The 10932-nt window shown below is 52.3% G+C and overlaps 1 protein-coding gene across 1 annotated transcript; it reads right to left on the minus strand.

Moving 5' to 3' along the window:
* Positions 1-4955: 4955 nt before the first annotated feature.
* Positions 4956-10227, minus strand: LOC122547538 (ETS domain-containing transcription factor ERF-like; the record flags this gene model as incomplete). Its single annotated transcript, XM_043686156.1, has 2 exons — positions 10128-10227; positions 4956-5190 (listed from the first exon to the last, which is right to left on the minus strand). Coding segments are annotated over exons 1-2 (335 nt in total), but the record flags the coding sequence as incomplete, so codon positions are not given.
* Positions 10228-10932: the final 705 nt, after the last annotated feature.

The following is a 10932-nucleotide window of genomic DNA, read 5'->3' on the forward strand; positions in this document are numbered from 1 at the left end:
CCCAGTGTGATACAGTGACCTCCCAGTGTGATAGAGTGACCTCCCGAGTGATACAGTGACCTCCAGTGAGATATAGCAGCCTCCCAGGGTGATACAGCAACCTTCCAGAGCAAGACAGTGACCTCCCTGCAAGATACTGCAAGCTCTCGGTATGATACAGCGCCCTCCCAGAGTGAGACAGTGACCTCCCAGAATGAGACAGCCCCCTCTCAGAGTGAGGCAGTGACCTTCCAGTGAGATACAGTGAGCCCCCACAGTGAGACAGTGATCTCCCATTGACACACAGTGACTCCCAGTGAGATACAGTGACCTCCCAATGAAATACAGTGACCTCCCAGAGTGAGACAACTTCCCAGTGAGACACAGTGACCTTTCAGAGTGAGACAGTGACCTCCCAGAGTAGGAGAGTGACTCCCAGTGAAATACACTGTCCTGTCAAAGTGAGACAGTGACCTCCCAGAGCAATAAAGTGACCTCCCAGTGTGATACAGTACCCTCCCAGTGTGATACAGTACCCTCCCAGAGTGATACAGTGCCCTCCCAGAGTGAGACAGTACCCTCCCAGTGTGATACAGTGCCCTCCCAGAGTGAGACAGTACCCTCCCAGTGTGATACAGTGCCCTCCCAGAGTGATACAGTGCCCTCCCAGTGTGAGACAGTGACCTCCCAGAGTGAGACAGTACCCTCCCAGTGTGATACAGTACCCTCCCAGAGTGATACAGTGCCACAGTACCCTCCCAGTGTGATACAGTACCCTCCCAGAGTGATACAGTGCCCCCAGTGTGAGACAGTGACCTCCCAGTGTGAGACAGTACCCTCCCAGTGTGAGACAGTACCCTCCCAGTGTGATACAGTACCCTCCCAGTGTGATACAGTACCCTCCCAGAGTGAGACAGTACCCTCCCAGTGTGATACAGTACCCTCCCAGAGTGAGACAGTACCCTCCCAGTGTGATACAGTACCCTCCCAGAGTGAGACGGTGACCTCCCAGAGTGAGACAGTGACCTCCCAGTGTGAGACAGTACCCTCCCAGTGTGATACAGTGCCCTCCCAGAGTGATACAGTGCCCTCCCAGAGTGAGAGAGTGCCCTCCCAGAGTGATACAGTGCCCTCCCAGAGTGAGACAGTGCCCTCCCAGAGTGAGACAGTACCCTCCCAGTGTGATACAGTGACGTCCTAGTGTGACACAGTGACCTCCCAGTGAGATACAGTGCCCCCAGAGTGAGACAGTGCCCTCCCAGTGGGATACAGTGCCCTCCCAGTGTGATACAGTGCCCTCCCAGAGTGAGACAGTGACCTCCCAGTGTGATACAGTGCCCTCCCAGTGTGATACAGAGCCCTCCCAGAGTGAGACAGTGACCTCCCAGTGTGATTCAGTGCCCTCCCAGAGTGATACAGTACCCTCTTAGAGTGAGACAGTGCCCTCCCAGAGTGATACAGTGCCCTCTTAGAGTGAGACAGTGCCCTCCCAGTGTGAGACAGTACCCTCCCAGTGTGAGACAGTGCCCTCCCAGTGTGATACAGTACCCTCCCAGTGTGATACAGTGCCCTCCCAGAGTGAGACAGTACCCTCCCAGAGTGAGACAGTACCCTCCCAGAGTGAGACAGTGACCTCCCAGTGTGATACAGTGCCCTCCCAGAGTGATACAGTACCCTCCCAGAGTGAGACAGTGCCCTCCCAGTGTGATACAGTGCCCTCCCAGTGTGATACAGTACCCTCCGAGTGTGATACTGTGCCCTCCCAGTGTGAGACAGTGCCCTCCCAGTGTGATACAGTGACCTCCCAGTGTGATACAGTGCCCTCCCAGAGTGATACAGTACCCTCCCAGAGTGTGACAGTACCCTCCCAGTGTGATACAGTACCCTCCCAGTGTGATACAGTACCCCCCCAGAGTGAGACAGTGACCTCCCAGTGTGATACAGTACCCTCCCAGTGTGAGACAGTACCCTCCCAGGGTGATACAGTACCCTCCCAGAGTGAGACAGTGCCCTCCCAGTGTGATACAGTGCCCTCTTAGAGTGATACAGTGCCCTCCCAGTGTGATACAGTACCCTCCCAGTGTGATACTGTGCCCTCCCAGTGTGAGACAGTGCCCTCCCAGTGTGATACAGTGACCTCCCAGTGTGATACAGTGCCCTCCCAGAGTGAGACAATACCCTCCCAGAGTGAGACAGTACCCTCCCAGTGTGATACAGTACCCTCCCAGTGTGATACAGTACCCCCCCAGAGTGAGACAGTGACCTCCCAGTGTGATACAGTACCCTCCCAGTGTGAGACAGTACCCTCCCAGGGTGATACAGTACCCTCCCAGAGTGAGACAGTGCCCTCCCAGAGTGAGACAGTGCCCTCTTAGAGTGATACAGTGCCCTCCCAGTGTGATACAGTGCCCTCCCAGAGTGAGACGGTACCCTCCCAGAGTGAGACAGTGCCCTCCCAGAGTGAGACAGTGCCCTCTTAGAGTGATACAGTGCCCTCCCAGTGTGATACAGTGCCCTCTTAGAGTGATACAGTACCCTCCCAGAGTGAGACAGTGACCTCCCAGTGTGATACAGTACCCTCCCAGAGTGAGACAGTACCCTCCCAGTGTGATACAGTGCCCTCCCAGAGTGAGACAGTGCCCTCCCAGAGTGAGACAGTACCCTCCCAGTGTGATACAGTGCCCTCCCAGTGGGATACAGTGCCCTCCCAGAGTGATACAGTACCCTCCCAGAGTGAGACAGTATCCTCCCAGTGTGATACAGTGCCCTCCCAGACTGATACAGTACCCTCCCAGTGTGATACAGTACCCTCCCAGTGTGAGACAGTACCCACCCAGAGTGAGACAGTGACCTCCCAGAGTGATACAGTACCCTCCCAGTGTGATACAGTACCCTCCAAGAGTGATACAGTACCCTCCCAGTGTGAGACAGTACCCTCCCAGAGTGAGACAGTGACCTCCCAGTGTGATACAGTGCCCTCCCAGAGTGAGACAGCGCCCTCCCAGAGTGATACAGTACCCTCCCAGTGTGATACATTACCCTCCCAGTGTGATACAGTGCCCTCCCAGAGTGAGACAGTGCCCGCCCAGAGTGATACAGTACCCTCCCAGTGTGATACAGTACCCTCCCAGAGTGAGACAGTGCCCTCCCAGAGTGATACAGTACCCTCCCAGTGTGAGACAGTACCCTCCCAGTGTGATACAGTACCCTCCCAGTGTGATACAGTGCCCTCCCAGAGTGAGACAGTGCCCTCCCAGTGTGATACAGTACCCTCCCAGTGTGATACAGTACCCTCCCAGTGTGATACAGTACCCTCCCAGAGTGAGACAGTACCCTCCCAGTGTGATACAGTACCCTCCCAGAGTGAGACAGTACCCTCCCAGTGTGATACAGTACCCTCCCAGAGTGAGACAGTACCCTCCCAGTGTGATACAGTACCCTCCCAGAGTGAGACAGTACCCTCCCAGTGTGATACAGTACCCTCCCAGAGTGAGACAGTACCCTCCCAGTGTGATACAGTACCCTCCCAGAGTGAGACAGTACCCTCCCAGTGTGATACAGTACCCTCCCAGAGTGAGACAGTACCCTCCCAGTGTGATACAGTACCCTCCCAGAGTGAGACAGTACCCTCCCAGTGTGATACAGTACCCTCCCAGAGTGAGACAGTACCCTCCCAGTGTGATACAGTACCCTCCCAGAGTGAGACAGTACCCTCCCAGTGTGATACAGTACCCTCCCAGAGTGAGACAGTACCCTCCCAGTGTGATACAGTACCCTCCCAGAGTGAGACAGTACCCTCCCAGTGTGATACAGTACCCTCCCAGAGTGAGACAGTACCCTCCCAGTGTGATACAGTACCCTCCCAGAGTGAGACAGTACCCTCCCAGTGTGATACAGTACCCTCCCAGAGTGAGACAGTACCCTCCCAGTGTGATACAGTACCCTCCCAGAGTGAGACAGTACCCTCCCAGTGTGATACAGTACCCTCCCAGAGTGAGACAGTACCCTCCCAGTGTGATACAGTACCCTCCCAGAGTGAGACAGTACCCTCCCAGTGTGATACAGTACCCTCCCAGAGTGAGACAGTACCCTCCCAGTGTGATACAGTACCCTCCCAGAGTGAGACAGTACCCTCCCAGTGTGATACAGTACCCTCCCAGAGTGAGACAGTACCCTCCCAGTGTGATACAGTACCCTCCCAGAGTGAGACAGTACCCTCCCAGTGTGATACAGTACCCTCCCAGAGTGAGACAGTACCCTCCCAGTGTGATACAGTACCCTCCCAGAGTGAGACAGTACCCTCCCAGTGTGATACAGTACCCTCCCAGAGTGAGACAGTACCCTCCCAGTGTGATACAGTACCCTCCCAGAGTGAGACAGTACCCTCCCAGTGTGATACAGTACCCTCCCAGAGTGAGACAGTACCCTCCCAGTGTGATACAGTACCCTCCCAGAGTGAGACAGTACCCTCCCAGTGTGATACAGTACCCTCCCAGAGTGAGACAGTACCCTCCCAGTGTGATACAGTACCCTCCCAGAGTGATACAGTGCCCTCCCAGAGTGAGACAGTACCCTCCCAGTGTGATACAGTGCCCTCCCAGAGTGATACAGTGCCCTCCCAGAGTGATACAGTGCCCTCCCAGAGTGATACAGTGCCCTCCCAGAGTGAGACAGTACCCTCCCAGAGTGAGACAGTGCCCTCCCAGAGTGAGACAGTGCCCTCCCAGAGTGAGGAGAAAGTGAGGACTGCAGATGCTGGAGATCAGAGCTGAAAATGTGTTGCTGGAAAAGCGCAGCAGGTCAGGCAGCATCCAAGGAGCAGGAGAATCGACGTTTCGGGCATGAGCCCTTCTTCAGGAATGGCTGAGCCTGAAGAATGGCTCATGCCCCGAAACATCGATTCTTCTGCTCCTTGGATGCTGCCTGACCTGCTGCGCTTTTCCCTCCCAGAGTGAGACAGGGGATGAGGTGCTTACCTGAGGGCCCGGCTCAGCTTGTCGTAGTTCATGTGTGGTTTGCACTTGCGGACGCCCCAGAGCTTGGCCACCTCGTCGGGGTCCTTGATGACAAACTCGCCGTAGTCCCCCTGCCAGGCGATGACGTTGTGATACTCCTCCTTCTGAAGCAGCTCCAGGATGAAGTGCCAGAGCTGGATCTGCCGGGACCCGGGACTCGACTCGGGCTTGTAGGCCCAATCCGGGAAGGCAAAGCCTGGGGGGAACAAAGAGACGAGAAGGGCCGTAGTGTTAGAGAGAGGCCTCCAGCTTAGCAGAATCAGCTGCAACCATCCTGCTGTCCATCGATTTGCTCCCAATGGACTTCAACTGAAACCATTCCATTTGAGTTTGCTTCTGAAAGAGTTAATATTTAAGCTACATCAAGCTCAATTGAATAAGGTCTCTCAATCTTACTCCTGATATACCACCTCTAGTTGCAGCTAGTCTTCATTGGGCAAGATGGCTCAGTGGGTTAGCCCTGCTGCCTCACAGCACCAGGGACACGGGTTCAATTCCAGCCTTGGGGTGACTGTCTGTGGGGAGTTTGCGTGTTCTCCCTGTGTCTGCATGGGTTTCTTTTGCAGTTCTTGCATGGTATCTTGCAAATGACATTCATTTTGTTGGTAGTATCTAATGGATCCTTTAGATTCATTAGTCGCTGTTTAAGTGCGTTGGTGGGTTTGTGGGCTACCATGATGCCAAGGGGTCTGAGTCGTCTGCAGATCATTTCTGATATGTCTTTCATGAAAGGTAATGTGGCTAGTTTTTGGTTGTATTGTGTCTCTTGTTTGGACTTGCTTCTAACGTCATTTACAAGATCCCTTGCAAGAACCGTAAGAAACACTACATTGGACAAACAAGCAGGAAACTTGCCCCCAGCGTACATGAACACCAACTGGCCACCAAGAGACATGACCCATTCTCGCTCGTTTCCATACATACAGACTGGGTCAACACACACATCTTAGGACAGGCAAAACAAAGCCACGCATGAGAATTCTTAGAGGCGTGGCAAGCTAACCAGAACTCCATCAATAAACACATCTACCTTCCCTTGAAAAACAATGAACCAGAAATGACATCGCCCACCTTAAGAAACCAAGACCTATAAATAGAGAGGTGGGACGTACCACCAGCACTTCACCAGAGACTCCCACTGATGGTTAGATTCCCTACAGTATGACAACAGGCCGTTCGACCCAACTAGTCCACACCGACCCTCCAATGAGTAACCCACCCTGACCCATTTCCCTCTGACTAATGCACCCAACACTATGGGACAATTTAGCATGGCCAATTCACCTGCACGTCTTTGGACTGTGGGAGGAAACCGGAGCACCCGGAGGAAACCCACGCAGAATGTGCAAACTCCACACAGACAGTCGCCCCGAGGCTGGGATCGAACCTGGATCACCAGTGCTATGAGGCAGCAGTGCTGACCCACTGAGCCACCGTGCCACCCCCCCGAATATGTTACCTAATACGGTCTGAAAATAAACCTTGAAGATCAGCGAGCTAAATTACAGACCTATCATCAATCTGAGCTCCCAACCTTCTCAGAAATCCCTCGCGGAAAAGGTTTTCTAAGATGACAGAGGGATCAATGCAAGGTAGAACATACATGGGTAGGGCTGATACATTTTAATGGTTGGGCCTTGGATAGCGTTGTCGAACAGAGGGACTTGAGGGATACATAATTCTTCAACGCTTGTGCCACAAGACAGGGTTTCAAAAAGACATTTAGCTTTCATTAGTCAGACCTTTGAGTCTAGGAGTTCTGAAGTCATGCTGAGGTTCTACACGAACTTGGCGAGACTTCTTTCGGAGTAGATTAGATTCCCTACAGTGTGGAAACAGGCCCTTCGGCCCAACCAGTCCACACCGACCCTCCAAAGAGCAACTCACCCAGAACCATTCCCCTACATTTACCTCTAACTAATGCACCTAACACTACGGGCAATTTAGTATAGTCAACCCACCCTAACCTGCACATCTTTGGACTGTGGGAGGAAACCGACACAGGCACGGGGAGAGTGTGCAAACTCCACACAGTCAATCACCCGAGGGTGGAATCGAACCCGGGTCCCTGGTGCTGTGAGGCAGCAGTGCTAACCCAGTGTGACATTTTTCACTGGAGCGTTGGAGGGTGAGGGGTGACCTTATAGAGGTTTTATAAAATTATGAGGGGCGTGGATAGCATAATGGACGGTGTCTTTTCCCAAAGATGGGGGATATCAAGACGTGCAAAAAGATGGGAGGGTTAGATGAATTGGCCACGCTAAATTCTCCATAGTGAGATCACTGATGTGTAGGTGCATTAGCCATGGGAGATGTAGGGTTATTGGTTAAGGGGATGGGTCTGGGAGGGTCGGTGTGGACTTGTTGGGCCGAAGGGTCTGTTTCCACACTGTAGGTGTTCTATGTGCTAAAAAAACAGACTGGGGGCATATTTTTAAGGTGAGAGGAGAGAGAGAGAGATATGAGGGACAACTTCTTTACACAAATGGAATGAGCTTCCAGGGGATGTGGGTACAGTTACAACGTTTACAAGCCATTTGGATAAGGACATGAATAGGAAAGGGATATGGGCCAGGAGCAGGCTAGGTTAGTTTGGGATTATGTTCAGCATGGACCGGTTGGACTGGAGGGTCTCATCCATGTGATCCTGGCTAATCGTGCAATCCCAGTATCCCAATCCCACTTTCTCTCCCAAACCCTCGATCCCTTCGGTCAGTAGGGCCAGCTCCCTCTTGAATGTACCTAACGGACCGTGGATGGGAGACAGGTGAGGTTTTCCGATGAGCAGGAAGGCAGACAGACTGGTGATGGGACAAGCGATTGGTGGGGGGGGGGGGCGTGGAGATGGGGAGGGCAGAGTCACTGCCAACGCCTCCTGTCCAGTCATGAAGAGCGCTTGATCTAAAAACTTCTGAGCTCAATGTTGAGCTGGGAAGGCTGTTCAAGTGGCCGAGCAAGGTCCGGTTTCCTGAGCCAAGGTGGAAAAATATAGAGGGCACGGAGGTCAGAGCCGGAGGTCAAGAATGTAGTGGCGGGTGACCAGAAGTTTTCACTCGTCCTATTACCTTCCCCCTCCCCCACACCCAACTCTTTGTCAACGACCCTTATCCTTTTAATCTCACCCAACTTCCAACTTGTCACACATAGAGTCATAGAGATGTACAGCATGAAAACAGACCCCTCGGTCCAACCCGGCCCATATCCCTCCAAACCCTTCCTATTCATATACCCATCCAAATGCCTTTTAAATGTTGCAATTGTACCAGCCTCCACCACTTCCTCTGGCAGCTCATTCCATACACGTACCACCCTCTGAGTGAAAACGTTATCCCTTCGGTCTCTTTTATATCTTTCCCCCTCACCCTAAACCTATGTCCCTCTAGTTTTGGATTCCCCCACCCCAGGGAAGAGACTTTGTCTATTTATCCTATCCATGCTTTTATAAACCTCTATAAGGTCACCCCGCAGACTCTGGCGCTCCAGGGAAAACAGCCCCAGCCTGTTCAGCCTCTCCCTGTAGCTCAGATCCTCCAACCCTGGCAACATCCTTGTAAATCTTTTCTGAACCCTTTCAAGTTTCACAACATCTTTCCGATAGGAAGGAGACCAGAATTGCACGCAATATTCCAACAGTGGCCTAACCAATGTCCTGTACAGCCGCAAAATGACCTCCCAACTCCTGTCCTCAATACTCTGACCAATAAAGGAAAGCATACCAAACGCCTTCTTCACTATCCTATCTTCCTGCAACTCCACTTTCAAGGAGCTATGAACCTGCACTCCAAGGTCTCTTTGTTCAGCAACACTCATTACCATTAAGTGTATAAGTCCTGCTAAGATTTACTTTCCCAAATCACATTTCTCTAAATTAAACTCTATCTGCCACTTCTCAGCCCATTGGCCCATCTGATCAACATCCCGTTGTACTCGGAGATAACCTTCTTCGCTGTCCACTGCACCTCCAGTTTTTCTTCCCCTACGTTGTCTTTTTGCCCCCTTCCCCTCTTTCCCTGCCTCATTATTTACTTCATCGTGATGACATACGGACTATTGGTTTATCTGATTTAATGCCTGGGGGTTCCTGGGGTGAAAATGGACTTTTGAAAAAAACCAAAAGGGGGAGCTGTGTTGAAATAGCCCATAGGCATCACCGGACCACATGAGTTGGCTAAATTCCGACGTGGATCAGAAAACAGAGGCAAAACCCGAACCATAGAAGCATTGAAAATAGGTGTAGGGCTAGGCCATTCAGTCCATCAAGCCTGCCCCACCATTCAACAGGATCATGGCTGATCACTCAATCTCAGTGTCCCATTCGCACCCTCTCCCCATACCCCTTGATCCCTTTAGTTACAAAATCCACCTCCAGCTCCCTCTTGAAGGTATCTAATGAACTGGCCCCAATGGCTTCCTGTGGGAGAGAATTCCACAACTTCACAACTCTCTGAGCAATCCTTCCTCATCTCGGTCCTGAATGGCTTACCCCCTTACCCTTAGATGGTGGGTTCTGGACGTACCCACCATCAAGAACTCTCTTCCTGCCTCGAGCCTGTCCAGACCCGTCAGGATTTTCTATGTTTCTATGAGTTCCCCCACCCCATCCCAATTCTCCTAAATTCCGGTGAGTACCAGCTCAGTCCATTCAATCTCTCCTCGCCTGTCATCCCTCCCATCCCAGGAATCAGTCTGGTGAACTTTCCCTGGACTCCCTCAACAGCAGGAATGTCCTTCCCCAGACTAGGAGACCAAAACTGCTGACAGTCCTCCACATGAAACCCCCCTGTATGACGGGATTAATGTGGGCAATTCACCAGTTTCCTAATTTCCCCTCCCCCTCACGTTATCCCAAGCCTCCAACTCGACACCACCCTCTTGACCTGTCCATCCCCTTTCCCGCTCCACCCTCCTCTCCGACCTACCAGCTCCATCTGAGGAACAGGAAAATCGACGTTTCTGGCAAAAGCCCTTCATCAGGAATACCAATGAAGGGCTTTTGCCCGAAACGTCGATTTTCCTGCTCCTCGGATGCTGCCTGACCTGCTGTGCTTTCCCCGCCACACACTCTCGACTCAGAGACTCCAGTATCTGTGGTCCTCCCTTTCTCCCTGCATAATTGCAGCAAGACAGCCTTACTCTGATCCTCCAATCCTCTCGCTATGGAGGCCATCAGGCCATTAGCTCTCCTCACCACCTCATGTCCCTGCGTGCCAACCTGCGCCCGCTGTTCAACCATGACACCCAGGTCTCGTGGCACCTCCCCTTCTCCCGGCGCTAATTTCCGGGCTCGCTTCTCAAAACAAAAGGGGTCGCTGCACCCAGAATGTAACCTCTGCTTTCTCTCTCCACAGCCAGACCTGCTGAGGTTCTCTGCTTTTATTTCAGACGTCTGGCGTCTGCAGAGCTTTGTTCTGTTTGAGTGGAAAAGAGGACGTGGAGCTGACATTAACATTCTTAACCAAAAACGATGAAGACGGCACGAAAGCCCAATTGGGAAGAGGGGCAGGAATCTCACGAAAATGTTCACATGTTGGAGATGCAACTTTGTCCACAATTAATTGAAGGTGGCAATGTGGTGGTAATAGAGTCATAGAGATGTACAGCACGGTCCATCCCGTCCATGCCGACCAGATATCCCAACCCAATCTAGTCCCACCTGCCAGCACCCGGCCCATATCCCTCCAAACCCTTCCTATTCATATACCCATCCAAATGCCTCTTAAATGTTGCAATTGTACCAGCCTCCACCACTTCCTCGGGCAGCTCATTCCACACACGTACCACCCTCTGGGTGTAAAAGTTGCCCCTTAGCTCTCTTTTATATCTTTCCCCTCTCACCCTAAACCTATGCCCCTCTAGTTCTGGACTCCCCGACCCCAGAGAAGAGACTTTGCCTATTTACCCTATCCATGCCCCTCATAACTTTGTAAACCTCTATAAG

Source organism: Chiloscyllium plagiosum, unplaced genomic scaffold (assembly GCF_004010195.1).
Source record: "Chiloscyllium plagiosum isolate BGI_BamShark_2017 unplaced genomic scaffold, ASM401019v2 scaf_11418, whole genome shotgun sequence".
NCBI classification, from domain to species: domain Eukaryota; kingdom Metazoa; phylum Chordata; class Chondrichthyes; order Orectolobiformes; family Hemiscylliidae; genus Chiloscyllium; species Chiloscyllium plagiosum.